Genomic DNA, 15,888 nt, shown 5'->3' on the forward strand with positions numbered 1-15,888 from the left:
ACGGGTACCCCCTGGTCAAATACGTCAGTGACTATATGCAAGGTGCGGGCCCAATGACCACAGACACCCCGGTCAGATATAAAGTTGAAAATATTCGCTTCAGGACTGCCAGCGGGCGCGGGCAGCTGCGCGAAGGGGGGGGGGGGGACGAGTGGCGTTTCCCGGCCGGTTATCCGCCGCCGGCCGGTGATGGCCGCAAGCGTGAACCAGAGCGGCGGCGGTCGCGTGACCCACCTCAGCTGGCAGATCGGACGAGTGGGCGGTGGGCTGGCGGTTTCCGGGCGATAGAGACCGATTATTTATCTGTCATTATCAGGAGAGGGGATTAGATTGAAGCGCTCCGCCTTGGCGCCAATCCACTGATCGCACCATGCCGTGCTGTATCACGTTCAGGCTCGGCAATCAACAACAGCATCGGACGCAGTGGCTCTAGGTCATACATGTGGGTTGGTAGGCCTAGATCAGGTCAGCATCGACAGCAGGCCTGGCGCAACTAACGGGTGGCGAGGAGAATGTTATGTTGATTTGGTATGAATATGACGCACTAGCAGGTATTTTTCGTTTCGTTCCTTAGCCCATGTTCTGGAATCTGGGTCATCTGTCTCGGATTCACTTTACGCTATAGCGCTGCTCGGTAGGGGAGGGAGACAGGAATTATCAATGCGTATTTGCCGACGAGATCCAGTGTTGCGACTCAAAGGCAGTTCAGGGCCCACCAAAAAAGTTTCTGGGACAGGCGCGTGCTGAACTAAAATGAAAGACGTAGTGGCAAGGCAAGATAAAAAAGAACGACGGAGAGGATCGCAAAAGTCGAGTCTCTCATAACTAAGGACCCGTCATGATTCATCCAACGGATGACCTAGGAAATGCGCGCCAGAGACAATCGGACGCCGATCCCGGAGAACAACCTAGAACTATGCACTTCCCAAAAAAGTGTCCATGTACAAGAAGCTGCCAGAGGTCGGTAAACAACAGCAAACGACGTTTTCCGCCTGGCTTTAAGATGGAGCGCGGCCCCAGCGGTCGGGGCCTACACGGCTCCCGGCGGCCGCGGCTAGACACAGCGGTGCCGGCGGCCCCCGGCCATATGCTCTGGTCACACTGGGCCCCGGCGGCAGCACCACCTTTGGGCGCCAAAAGCTCCAGGCTGACCTGCGTGCGTGACGGGCTCATCGTTTGTATTTGTCTTCCATGATTACAGTGATTACAATGATTACAATGTCTTCCATGATTACAACGTGGAGTTGCATCACGTGACGTGACTTGGTCACGCATGAGACCGAGAGAAGCCCTGTCGCTTTGATAACAAATTTGGGATTTCTTTAGCTTCATGACCTTAATAGACGATCAAAAAGTAGAGGCTGGTTTGCTCGCCTTTCCTGCATGTAGCTGTATGGTGCGCGTTGTCACAAGTGATGCGTTTTAAAGAAGCCGACCTCGAGTGTCATGTCCTGCGTTGCCCTGCCACTTAGCTGTTGGTTCTGCGCTTTGCGTGGGCTTTAGCTTCAGCCGGGAGCACCCTGCTCGTCCAGCGTGACGATGCAAAAATATCGGATGGGAAGACGAGAAATATATGACAAAGATAACAAGCAGCTTAAGGTAATAATGCGACCTTATGACTTGCTACATGGCTTAGATGACGCGTAATGACGTCGCATTAAGCCATCTCTGCACATGCCATCCAGCGGACCAGCAGATCCGCAAGTGTGGATGTGCGGTGCGCACAGTTCAGCGGCGTGCGGCGCGAGCGTGCCACCGCCAGCGATGATGGGCCGCCAGCTCGCCGCCATCCGGGGCCAGACACCCCGCTGACGTCACCAGTTGACCTCTGTGTGACGTCACCCGCCGGGAGCAGTCTCAATAGCGTGACGTCATGGGCGGTGGGACCGGCGCCAGCCAGCGGGCCGGGCTGTCAGCTGGCGAGAAGGCTTCCGGAGGAGCGCGCCCAAAACTCGAGCGCTGCTGGCAGCCGGCGGGCTCGCCCCACACACCGAACTTCGGCTCGCCAATGGAGCACCTTCGACGACGGGTCTTGGTCCGGCCCCCTGGGACCGAGGCAGACCCACCGCCAGGCGTGGGTCTGAGCCAAGGTACCAGAGTCCACAGCCGGGCCCTGGTGTCCGAGGTCTGCGTCTCAGGTTACGCTTTACGTATGAAATCAGTCCGAGTCTCATGACCGCGAGTTCGAGGCAGATTCTAATCGTTTTCACGGCACAAAGACCCAAGCTGAGTTCGACTGGCACGAACTTAAGCCTAGGTCTGAGTCCTAAAGCCTTATACACGCTTTATCAGTTCCTTACGGGATCGTACGGGACGGGAGAGCCTCATATTTTCGTAACGGGCCAATATTGTCAGCAACAGTAGTAGTAGGCCGTTAATGTTTTCTAACCTAACTAAACCATATCTGTCGCTTGCCAAGGTCAGCAGTTGATGTTTTCATGTTATTCACGAAGCCTATTGGACCGCTGGATTAATCATAACCCATCTGCCTTGTCCATAACCAGTCTGGGCCGCGCAATCCAACCCAAACTAACACGGAAACGTCTATCCACATTTCGCCAGCCAGATAATCTCTTAACAATGTATGTGTTTCGGACTGCACCTTAATCAGGTTCCCGGAATTTGCTCGTTCGCTGTTGGCCCACGTACTTTGCCCTGGGTCTGATTCCGACTGCACTGTTTCAAGCTGCTGAGTTCAGGTCCCAAAGCGTCACCACACGATGTGCGACGGTTTCATTGGTAAAATGAAGATATAAGCATAGGAAGATCATGTTATTGTTCTCATTTTTCTTCATGGTCAAATAGCAATCATTGACAATCATTGTACCTTACAGACGAACATAGGTACGAACGTCGGAACTGTGAAGGAACATGGACGGTAGCCAGATATTCAGCGTACATCTAACAAAACGAGACGGCGCGTAAGTCAGGTAACATAACGTGATCTCATGCACTCTGCTATGTTAACTGATTTGTATGCTTCCATCGACAAAATGCGTTGACAAGCGATCTTCAATGGTGATAATTGTACCTCCACTCTATCATTCCTTCTTCCCTCAGTGAGAAATACATCTGACAAATGTTTTATTCAGTCTTTCTGGGATTATGAAGCTGGTGCGAAAATATAGCGTTTTTGGCATTACAATAATAAAGCCGGATAACGTGTGCCCTAGCTGCCTTAAGGCTCGATCACTATTTTAGCATTTAGAGCAATCTCTAGGCAAGATATCAGAGTGGCTTGAGAAGCATCAACGTACAGTGAAATGGTTGGTGTGCATGGTGCAGTACATTTACAAGTGAGCTTGAGCTCATTATGTTATCAAACGCGTCGTTAAGATCCAATAAAAAGCACATGATCAAATCCGCTTTTATCCAGCTTTCTCTCCTGAACGCCCCACTAACCGAAATGTGTAGATTGGTTCACAATTAAGAATGGAGAGTCCACTCTCCAGTGGTCGGTCCAGTCCGGAGAGTCCAGTGGTCCGTCGCCTTGAGCTCGTGGACGATGCAATCGACCTAGTAGATTCTGAAATATCAATTGAGTTAAACTGATCCTTGTGCAAAATTTAAGCAGAATTCCACACGCGAGAAGCCGAATGTTAAGGGTTAAACCAGGAGGGTGCACTTCAAAAGCAAAACTGTGTTTTATCATGACGAACGAGCTCAATAACAATCCGGTCACTTCGTAGCGAATTCGTAAATAATTTCGCCGTTTTCGAGTTCGTGTGCAAACTGCAGATGCTGTCAACCGAGGTCGTTCTATTTGCGCGTGTTCGAATGACCATGCATATGTGTCTATATAAAAATAATGCGGTATGAATCATTTCAATATGCAAATGTTTGCGTATGGAGACGTTTTCTATCTCGGGTCTTAAGATAATACGTTGTTATCGTTGGTAGTATTTGGCGGAGACACTAGTACTGCCCAATATTGGTTTGCAACGCCACAAAGAAAACAGAATATTGATGGAGGGAAGCGGCACAGATGAAGACTTTCTAGTGTGGGACTAAGCATCGTACTATAAAGAAAGCTCCAAGGTCGAAGGGGAAGCCGTTGTTTTAAGGTCCATGCAAAAGTCAGGGTGACATCCTAAATGAACTTATTTTATCAAGAGCGGCCTGCCTCCTGGCTCCTGGTTGTTCGGCATGACAAGTGCTGTGCCAAAAAGAGCTGACCTTCAATACGTCATGAGGTACGAGCCACCATGCCACTCGAGACCATGAACACTGCCGGAAACGTATTTGCATAACATGCATATCCAAATGATTGCTTAAGATTTTTGTCTGACTAGCTCTTCTGACGTACTGAAGGACGACTGCTTTCAGCTAGGAATTCATATCGTCTAAATGGACACCGTATTGCTGGGGCGGACCGCAGAGCGAACTGCACAGCGACCATACACAGCAGAGCAAGTGGAACGCGGAGAGAACTGCACAGCGACCTTAAACAGCAGAGCAGGTGGAGCACGGGGCGAACTACACAACGAACGTACACAGCAAAGCAGGTAGAATACGGAGCAAACTGCACAGCGATCATACGCAGCAGAGCAGGCGGAACGCAGAGAGAACCACACAGCAACCAAAAACAGCAGAGCAGGTGGAACGCAGAGCGAACTGCACGACGATACACAGCGGAGCAGCCGCAACGCAGGGCAAACTGCACAGCGACCATACACAGCAGAGCAGGCGGAAGATATTCGGAAGTCGGATGGTCGATGCACGACAGATTCCATGCAAAGATACCAAAACCCACGCTCCCTCTGAGACAGACGGTACATTCTGGCAGTTGTCTGGTGTTCCCACTCGTGCTAGTATGAGGGTGTTATGCAGTTGTCTGGTGTTCCCACTCGTGGTAGTGTGAGGGTGGTATGCAGTTGTCTGGTGTTCCCACCCGTGCTAGTGTGAGGGTGGTATGCAGTTCTCCCGTTCTGTTCCCACTCGTGCTAGTGTGAGGGTGGTATGCAGTTGTTTGGTGTTCCCACTCGTGCTAGTATGAGGGTGGCGTGCAGTTCTCCCGGTTTGTTGTTCCCACTCGTGCTAGTATGAGGGTGGTATGCAGTTGTCTGGTGTTCCCACTATTGGTAGTATGAGGGTGGTATGCAGTTGTCTGGTGTTACCACTCGTGATAGTATGAGGGTGGTATGCAGTTGTCTGGTGTTACCACTCGTGATAGTATGAGGGTGGTATGCAGTTCTCCCGGCCGGGCCGTTGTATGCAGTATTTTTTTCCTCCGCCTCCTAACATTGATGTGCACTTTACTTCCTTGCACGTGCCTCCGTTTTTCCAAGTGTGTCTTCACGGTTCCTTTTTGCTGCTTCCACGTTGCAGATGCGGTTAATCTATTTAGCCATGAAAGTTGTCTTACGGGATGACAACAGGCTCACACACGTTTGTGAAGCAAGCAAATGTAGCCCCTTTGCGCATGCGTACACCGGCAATGTTATATAGGTACTCAAGAGCTTGCGTTGCGAACATTGTTTCCCAACCATCTGCACTTTTACCTGATGGAGCTACTTTATGCAGAAACAACACCATTGGTTACATAAACAGTTCAGTTAAGTTCAAATGTACAGGACAAGTTGTCATGGCAGTTGACAATTGTGTGGTCCTTTAAGCTAGCAGGTGTAAGGTTAACTAGATATCAGTTTCACCTATCACCCGCTTAACACGTGCCAGCATGGGCCTGACGACTCGGCTATTCTCGAAATGACCCAATTCACGAGCTCTTCTTTAGCGTTTCCAGGATGAAACTCGTCGGATTATGCATCGGCACGTGCAAGCGGCAGTGCATTAAGACCGTGGACTCGGACGTCAGCCGACACGTGGAGGCGCGCGCGACCGGGCGCGACGGGCTGACCCGCCCTGCCCGCAGGCCCGGGCGGCCGGCTGGCGGGGCCCGGACGGCCGGCCGCCACGCGGGGGCGGGCGCGCCGCCGTCGGCGCGGCCGCTGTCGGGGTTTCGTCAAGCCGTTAGCCGGAACAGGCGCGATGTCTGGGTCTGGAGCGAGTTACGATGGCGGGGGAGGTCAGAGGCGCTGACGTCATAGCGTCGGGACAAAAATGGCGCGCTATAAATCCGACTTCGCCACACTGTCCGCCGCTGTGATAAATGAATGAATGTCACATAAATTAGTTTATCCCGAACAAAATGCTTTGCTGGCGCGGGGCAGGGCGCTGAGTGAACGTCCAGGCTGTCAAAAGAAATAGCTGCTGGGGCAGTGGTGCCTTTAGCCTTTTCGATCACTGCATATACTTGGCCCAGTGCGCGTTCAATTTCCGGTGAGTGCTTTCAATGCATGATACTTTACTGATAGTTTTGCTTCATCATTTAGCTAGAGCTGAAGATCCTGGAGGAAGCTCACAGCCACCTTTAGAATATACAAATGCACTAAGTCTGTGGTGTTTGTGAGATAAGTTGGACCCCAAAAAGGCTATGGACGATCCCCGCTCTGAGAGACAGTCTCCGGCGGTGAGGTCAGCAGCAGGCTCGCATATCAAGACCTGGTGCTGGGATCATAGCGATCTGAGCCGCAACACCTATGACGCTGGTCATACAGGACATAAAAGCTATGGACGATCCCCGCTCTGAGAGACAGCCTCCGGCGGTGAGGTCAGCGGCAGGCTCGCATATCAAGACCTGGTGCTGGGATCATAGCGATCTGAGCCGCAACACCTATAACGCTGGTCATACAGGACATAAAAGCTATGGACGATCCCCGCTCTGAGAGACAGTCTCCGGCGGTGAGGTCAGCGGCAGGCTCGCATATCAAGACCTGGTGCTGGGATCATAGCGATCTGAGCCGCAACATCGATAGCGCTGGTCATTCTTACCTACAGGAGATAAAGCTGACAGCTGGGCTACTCCACAACGTATCGACCGGCGCATATCACGTTTTTTTCAGATACAGGTGGCAATGTGTTCTTCGTATTCCCGATTTGTCCACTCTTGTCGCACAACTAGCAGCGTGATCAAACCAAGAGTACGCAAGGAAGAAAATGTTGGCAGTCCACACAGCGTCGCCTCATACGCTTTGTTCTCCATTGATGTGGCTTGTTTAATTCTTGGTATTGTAACAAAAACATTCACCTTTTTCGTTAGTCGTGACGCGTCATAGGTTACAGGTCATGACACATCATAAATATCACATGTCATACCTGTTAATGCCCAGCAATGTCCGATTGGTAACACTTCTTCAAGAGCCGTGCAACATTATTACCGCATCGCCACGGCCTTGGGAGGATCTATTAAGGTTAGAGTCTGCACAGAAAGGTATTTCAAGTGTTCATTTGACTCCTATGACTTAGGAGAAGGTGAGGCTCAATTGAGAGCGTATTCTTCTCACGACCGTTATGTGAGGGGTTCACGTCTGGCCCCCGGCCAAGAGGCTTAGTGTCACCGCGAAAATCAGAGCGATTTTCAAATCAGACCACAGCGATTTCAATACAATATGGCCTGAAACGTTGAATTTGTCGTTAAACCCGAATAATAACAAAAACAATTAATGTGACCTAACTTGAGCTGTCAAAAGTCCGTGCACCGTGGTTCCATGACCATTAGTCCACACAGCTCAAGCGTGAGCTTTCCAAGGGGTTTTCCCCCGGCCTGTAGTTTTTTGTTGATTTTTAGAGCTTGGGGGCCCCTGAGGCCCTCTCTCTTCGTTGGGTGAATGTGAAAAACAGCTGTAGGTCTTGTGTTAACACGCACTCGGGTGCGGGTCAATTTCAACCCCGCCCGAAGGTTTTTCCGGGGTGATTTCCGAACGGCGCGACGTGGCCGCGCCAAATTTTGCATAGCTGTAGACAGTTGAATAGTGGATCGTTTGGTATCAAAAATAAATATGTACCTAATACACGTTGTGAGGCAACTAGCCTGCGGCAGGCCAAATTCAAGCCATGGACTTAGCGAAGACCATTTCTTGGGAATGGCTTAATCTGATGCAACAACGAAGTGTTGTACAAAGCCATACATCTATGTGAAAGGTAGCGGTCAGACCAAGGTCAAAATAAACATGTTTTAGTTCTCTAGAGCCTGCTGTATGCGGTAGTTCCTTGTGCTTATCTGAATTTTCATAACAGGAACCGCATCATGACACTCGAAAAGTCAAACAAGAGTAATGACCTTGGATGAGCACCAGTGGATTCTTGCTTGGAACAGGTACCTAGTTTCACGGTGGTTGTATGAGAAGGTCCGGAAGCACTTTGGACACTAAACTATAGTTTGACATTGGTTGACCTTATTTGACCCAAAGGTCATAACCTAGCAGCCTTAGATTGTGGGAAGTGTGTTCACGTACAGGTCGACACACCCTATGAATTTCAAGTCAGCTCCCTTAGTTTCTGAAATATTAGGGGAGTCGAATTGACACCCCATCTGAACGAAGGGCATCCAACCGGCCACCCGGGGGCATATTAAGATAAAGCTGTTTAATACGGGGACATACTCCTCAAATGTGTTGGTATTGGGGTTTAATTGCACATTTAATAGGTCACATAATTTGACGTTAAAATCTTTCCGGCCGATTTCGACAGGAAGGAGGCTGTGCAATGCAGTCACACAACACCACTTATTCTAGCACACATTTAGCTTATCTTGAGATCGATCTGAAGTCGAGTTGAGGATCCACTGCAATTTGATTAGGTGTGTCCAGCCCATGATGGGTGAATTGGTGTTTGTTTGCGAATTCGCGATGCGACTAGGTGCTAAGATTTGCATCTAAATCTTAAAATTTGGCATACTTCTCCCCCTTTGATGCCGATTTCATAACGCTCCGACGTACTTTTCTGAACTTTGATATTTATGTGATGGCGATCAATGTTTGCGACATGAAAAACCAAACCGAGCAACCCAGCTCTCATACACCTTTTCGCGTGATAGACCGTTCTATCCTCGGAGCCCTGTGCTGAGTTCGCGGGAGAACTTTTGTCAGAGAGGACCATCGGGATTTCTGCCTGCCGATCCCCCTGCGTATTATCCGTGACATTCGCGACCACAGCAAAACAGCAAAACATGATGGTGATGTAACTGGACGAAAATCTCAGGCATTTAGTTATGGCAGTAATCGACGCATTTTAATCAAATGCAGGACGGGTCACTCAGTCTGATACAAAATGACATTGATGTATAAATTGGTGTAAATAAACAAGTAACTAGAATCGTCAAGTTTGTACGTAGATATAAGCACACATACGGAGAGAAAGAGAAAGATAGAGGGAGTGGAAAAGGGGAAAGAGAAACGAAAGAGAGAGGGGGAGGGAGAGGGTAATTGAAAAGAGATATCTATTATGCTTATGTGTGCATATATATATATATATATATATATATATATATTATATATACATGTATATATGCATACAGAGAGAGAGAGAGAGAGAGAGAGAGAGAGAGAGAGAGAGAGAGAGAGAGGGAGAGAAAGAGAGAGAGAGAGATATATATACATATATATGTGTATATATATATATATGTAGATATAGATATATATATACATATATATATATATATATATATATATATATATTTATATGCACACATACTATATATATACATGAACAATTACTAAAAGCCTGCACGTTGGAAGTTCCTTTCCGCGGGCCTGATGGCCGAATGTATTGCCAAATTGAGGGTGTTGCGATGGGCTCACCTCTAGGACCTGTATTCACGAATATCTTTATGGGACAAGTAGAAACCGACATACTACAAAATGACGACATAAGACCGGACATTTACTGCCGCTACGTAGATGATATCTTTGTAGAAGTTAGGGACATTGACCAACTAGGACATCTCAAAAACACCCTTGAAGAACGGTCTGGCTTAAAATTCACAACAGAGCTAAGTGTGCAAAACGTAATACCCTTTCTTGACGTGGCTGTCGATGGACAAGGACAACAATTCATCACGGCTGTATACCGAAAACAGACTAACAACGGACGGTGCTTAAATGCTGACAGTGAGTGTCCTCGACGCTACAAAATTAGCGTCATAAGGTCCTTTCTTAGACGAACATTTAAGCACTGCTCTGATTGGACAGGACTACATTCAGAATTGACACGAATCAGACAGACCTCGGTGAGCAACGTTTTTTTCAAATTCTGACATTGAAAACGAGACACAACGACATATGACAAGACACTTTGAAAGCAAACCAGGGCAAGACATCCAACCGGCCGTCAAACTGTACTATCAAAATCAAATGACATCTGCTCACAAACAGGACGAAAAAGTTTTATGGGAAGTTATCTCTCAACATGTTAAAGGCAAAAGCGACCACAAAATAGGCATTGTCATTTACTATTGTAATCAGAAAATATCGAACTTTCTTATGAGAAACAGCCCAGACGAACCCGACAAACTAAAATGCACCAATGTAGTGTATCAATTCCAATGCAACATCGAAGGCTGCAAACTTCGTTCCATTCACTATATTGGTGTGACCACAACGACACTCTCACGACGCCTGACAATGCACTTACGTGACGGGGCACCTCTGGACCATATGCGACAGGAACACGACATGACATTGACACGACAACAACTGACGGACAGCACTGACATTTTACGGACGTGCAGTGACAGAAGACACATTCAAATTTGGGAAAGCATATTTATTAACGAACTCTCTCCGGCCTTAAACAGAGAGACAAATTCTTGCAGAACTCTTGAACTACTAGGTGGTGGGCGGTAAGCACTCCTGATGTGATTGTGACAATAGTGTTCCCATTGTGTCTTTGTGATGTTCCCAATATGAGAGTTTCTGACGTGTACGAAGATGGAGATAGCAATCCGTCTTACTTCAATTAGTTATGCTTCATTTATGTTCTCCGTACCAAAAGGTGTTTTCCAACACTAGTGCACAATTTTTCATCTTTTAAAACTCAAAACTTATTTCTTGTGCAATTTAGTCTTCTCCGAAGATGAGATAAGATCTCGAAGGGTTAGAATGGAAGGGGTAATGAATATATGAGTAATTTTGTGCGAACCATTTTTAATCTAAGCGATGACGCAAAGTCAAAGGCCCGGAAACTAGAACGATGCATCAAAAAGCTCGTCAATGCTGAGTCAGCAGTTATTTTTAATCAAACATGCATCAAAGAAAGAATTCTGCCAAAATATTCCAATATATATATATATATATATATATATATATATATATATACGTCCGTCTCTCGCAGCACCGCTGGCTGAGTGAGCACAGGGTGGGCACAGGAGCATGCAACCCCCTCTTAAATTCCGAGGCGCCCCTCGCCCCAGCTGAGTGCGTCTGTACGTTGCAATGACCTGCAGACCATTGATGTGCATATTCATGAAGTGCTGTTCGACCATCTTTGGGCTGCAGGCAGTTTGTCTATTAAGTGGAATCACAGTTTTCCAACGAAAATAATTATACACAAGAACAACGTACACATGCACTGAGCAGGTCACCCCAGCCAGCATCCGAGGCTAAACACTACGCATTACCAGAGTGCGGTGCTGCCCTACCGTTGAAGATTGCCGTCCTCACAGTCCCCCTGCAACGTCGTCTGAGCAATAAAACATAACCACGATGTACTTTATGATCCCTCCAGGTGCCGGTGTGTACCTATGGGTGCGTACTTTGCCGGCATACGGAAGCGAGCGCCCTGGCTGATGAGTGCAGCTTGAATTCAAAATCTTGCATTCTGCACACTACTGACAGTTTTCCAAACGGCGGTGTCCCTTCATGGACGGACATTTCGCTGGGCCTGGCCCCCAAGAATGCTAGATCTTAGCAGCATGCCCATGACGGCGCAAAGAAAGAAGGGCCTCACCGAACTCCGAGAACATGGCTGTGATGGTTTTCTTTTGTCAGCACGCTTGTCTCCTATTGGAGGTGGCAACGCAATCCCATCTTCAATTTGGCTCTGTGAGTTACGACCCCAGTCGTGCTGACGGGCCACCGTCCTCCCTGAGGACCCGCCGCCGCGGCCGCTGGCGCCGCTCAGGCCCGCGCTCCGAGCTGACTCAGCGCGTGGGATGACGCAGCCTGTTGTGGCGTGTGAGAACCCGCCCATCCCTCCTCCGCCAGCCGATCAAGACGCTTCCGGCGCGCCACGCAGCTGACCCGGCGTCCGCTTGGCGCGCGTCATCTGTCTTCGAGTGGGTTATGGATCGGCGGCGGCTGCCGTGCGACCTCGGCCGGCTGCGGCTGGCGGGGGTGGCCGCCGCGCCGCTCCGGTAACAACTGTGTGAGCATGTGCCGGCGCTGGCCGGTATCGACTGGCGGCGGGCAGCGCGCGCAGGCGTCAACGGCGGCCGGCGTGGGTGGGCCGCCGCCGCCGCGCGGACAGTGCGACGCCGCGGAGCGCAGCCAGCCGGCGGCCAGCAGCAGACGGGAGAGGACCATGAGGCGGCGCGCCGGCCAGCAGTGAGCGCGGCCGGACGGCCCCGCAGCCCGCCCAGCAGCAGACAGCCGACGCCGCTATGCCGCGCCGCACCGCGCTGGCCGCATTCCTCGCCTGCCTGGCGACCGCCTGCTGGCTACCGCCGGCCGCGCCGCAGCTGCTGCAGCGGCTGCAGCGGCCAGCCGCCTGGAGCCGGTCCGGCCAGCAGGAGCCGGAGCAGGCGTCGCAGGCGCTGGCCCGCACTGGCAGCGCGCTGGCACAGCAGTTCCTGCGTAGCAGCCGAGCCGGCAGAGCGGAGCAGTACGACGTGCCGCAGATCGGTGAGTGACGGAGCCGCACTGGGCGGCGGGGTTCGGCGCCGCTCGCTGCCGACCCGCGCCACACCCGACGCTCGCCAGAGGTCGACCGGTCCCGACTGCGCCCCACGCCAGGCTCGGCGCGATGACCGGTGCTGGGTCTCGGCGTAACTCCTGTCAAACGGTCGTCGACAACTTCCACGCGTGTCCTGACATTCTGCTGTTTACCTCCCTCCTCCATCCAGACCGTCGGGCTCTCATGTTAGTCTCTTGTGCAGTGCAAATGAGGCATAACTGGTGTGTTTCCTGTTTCAAGTATAGTAGGAAAACATAGGTTGTCTCCTGTCCGCTGCAGATAAGGAAAATGCGAATAAGAGTGCGAATGATCAGATGGCAGCTGAATTTTGTGAATGCATACCTCAGTTGGACGTGGGGAAGTCGGACGTTGGGGGAGGTGTTCGCCGGGACAGTGTGCAGGGGTTTTGCCAATGCGGAACCTGATCAATTAATGGCAACCATAGTATAGTGCTTGAGTACTTCTAATGGATGAACTTTTGTATCACTTAGTTTGAAACAGAACTTCCGTTTCGCGAAAAGATCAGCGGGATGCTATTCTCTGATGTAATCGTAAGAAAACTGCACGCTGCCTGGAAAACTGTCGGAGAATCAGCTCCTTCTAGCCAGGCTATGGCGCGTGGCTGGCCATTTGGGGCCCATATTTTTTAGATACCAGCCATAGTGATTCGTGTGTAGCTGCCCCGCCATAATGTGTCGTTATTGAGGTGTGTGGAGGGGGGGAGGTCGACTCGCCGAGCAGAGATTTCCAATGAAATGAGAGCTGGATAGCACAGGATATGTGTTGAAAACAATAACTCGGTTGATGAAGTAAAAAGATAGATAAAATGCAAAACAAATTGTGAAGAAACACATTGGCGTAGTGGCACAGGTTATCGATCCAGAAGACTAGTACTATTATTCTGTTAGGAAAGGGTCGCAGCACGTATAATGTTATCAATTGGGTAAATAACCTAGCCGTCTTCAAAAAAGTGACTATGGACGCCATATGATGGACCTCGACGGCCTGTCACCCAGTGTTCCGGCGAGGGTGGACACGTTCACATACCGACTTCATTACGTGTGATCAATGGGGCCATGCAAGATGAATCGAGCAAGGCTCCAATGCACAGTTGTACGGACACGGGTCGCTTGTTTTACACGACACAATGGCATACATTATAATGAGGAACTTTTCGGCAACGCATTCATTAACTTCGATGCTAAGTCAGCGTTTTTTCCCTTGCAGGCAGCATTGGCATTGCCCGTGCTCTCTTGATGTCACATGCTGGGGCTTGATACCGTTTCAATCACGTTCTTTACAAAGACTGGACATTGGATTTCAATGCATGATTTCACATGCTTCATAATTAACTTCGTTGAACTCCTTTGATGAAAATAATCCTTCAGTTATAACCTTTTAGCTTGCGATGCAAAGCATACGGTGCTTCTGGAGCCCATCAAAGCAATTGCACTCGTCTGTTAACAAAGATGAAGATTCTCAAAAATGATCACCGGGTATACTGGAAGGAGTGCATAGGTACCTACCCAAAGCCAGCAGTCCTGACCTTCCTACCGACCGCTCATCTCGAACACATTAGCGTTCTGTGTCGTGTTGGAAATGCACTGATCATTCTCCGCACGATTAGCGACAGCGGCAGGGGCTCGCTTACCTTGAGCGAGCTCCGCCACAGCACGCGTGCGATTCCAACTTGTGACCGAGGTCTGACACCGCTAATATTATCGAAACATTCACAACGATAGTGTGGGTTTGACTCGTGACCGAAGCCAGACGACGCCTTGATTTGCCAACAGCGGTCGCGTAACTTTGGAACTTCAACTGTTGCTTTTAGCCCCGAGGAGATTTGAGGCCTGGTCGCGCCCCGCCGGCGAATCAGCGTCAGAAGTTGAGCTCGAATCAATTGTCCGGTTGGGGCCGCACGTGACGCGGGCACCGATCGAGGCTGCCGACAGCGGCTCGGACGGCCACCATCGCCCGAGGCGACGGCTCGCCACAGCCGGCCATTGACGTCAGTCGTGTAGGAAATGCCTGCGTGGTGCTAAATGAACCCGGCGCCGGGCGCCACCCGGCCGTCTGCGGCACAAGGTCACGCAAGGTCACCTGACCCGGCCACGGCACAACGCGCGCGGTGCACCGGCGACCACCGAAGGCCGCCGCTGCACCGGCGCAGTGCTTGTGCGAATCGATATCGCTGAAAATTGACGTCGGACAGCCCGGTTTAGCTCGCGCGATATGGCGTAGCGTGGTCACCATCCCGTCTATAAATAACGTCCGAGCTATTTAGTATGTATGAACGACGTTCGCAGGGGCTAAGTGATACAAATGGCCGCCTGCTGATGAGTGAACGGATTTGACAGGCGGAGCGTTTGGCACGGGTGCTCAACAGGCGCCCGGCGCGCATAGACAAGGTCTCTGTGCACCGCGATCAAGCCAGCAAACGAGTGTTTGACAACAACAGCCCTGATGCAGCATTTGTAGCCCGTTTGTTCCTGTTTGGCTCGCTCAATATCTGTTTCGTGATATATTTATGGAGGCTTGGCATGCGACTCATTGCGGTAATGGCCGTTACAACATAGAGGCAAGCATGCCGATGAGGGGAAAAGGACGCCACTCAGCTGGACACATGTCGAACTAGGGAATACTCACGTACGTAGATATGTGTTAAGTGCTCAGCGTGTGCCACAGTGACAAATCCTCGTAAGTCTTATCAATTCAGGAATGTAGCGTATGGTGTGACAGTAACGTCACGCAATCATGCGTAAAAGTGTCCAGAACATGGATTTTGCTGCATTGTTAGCCTGCTTGAAATGTATGCGTTTTAATGCTACTTGTGAAGCCAGCTTTGCCGCTGATATCGCATTTTATTGCATGACAACGCAAGGACAACGTAATACACGATTCCGGCTCGATATCAAAACGTAGTTCTGCGATGTTGCTTTTGATGTGTCATGCACTACCGCATGGGAATAGGTACAGATCCCGACATATTTGTCTGACGATTGTGTGCCGTCCTTGAGCTCTTCCTCCTCCCACGTCTCGATGTCATAGAAAATAAACGCCTTCCGCTAAAGCAAAAGAAACTTGCGTTTACCCTCGCCCTGATTGGCCGTTTTTTACAGCGCGGACTGATAAAGGGTTCGATGCGACCTTTCCCACCCC

At 50.2% G+C, this 15,888-nt stretch overlaps 1 protein-coding gene across 1 annotated transcript in view; it reads left to right on the forward strand.

The window, feature by feature from the left end:
- Positions 1–12,544: 12,544 nt before the first annotated feature.
- Positions 12,545–15,888, forward strand: part of jeb (low-density lipoprotein receptor domain-containing jelly belly protein) — a gene marked incomplete at its 5' end in the record, with an annotated part of 37,928 nt that continues 34,584 nt past the window's right edge. Inside the window, one exon of the mRNA XM_037227664.1 lies at positions 12,545–12,677. Within this exon, the coding sequence (XP_037083559.1) occupies positions 12,545–12,677 (133 nt within the window). The remainder of the gene's footprint in view (positions 12,678–15,888) is intronic.

This window comes from Pollicipes pollicipes, unplaced genomic scaffold, assembly GCF_011947565.3.
Source record: "Pollicipes pollicipes isolate AB1234 unplaced genomic scaffold, Ppol_2.1 Scaffold_5724;HRSCAF=6776_pilon_pilon_pilon, whole genome shotgun sequence".
Taxonomy (NCBI): domain Eukaryota; kingdom Metazoa; phylum Arthropoda; class Thecostraca; order Pollicipedomorpha; family Pollicipedidae; genus Pollicipes; species Pollicipes pollicipes.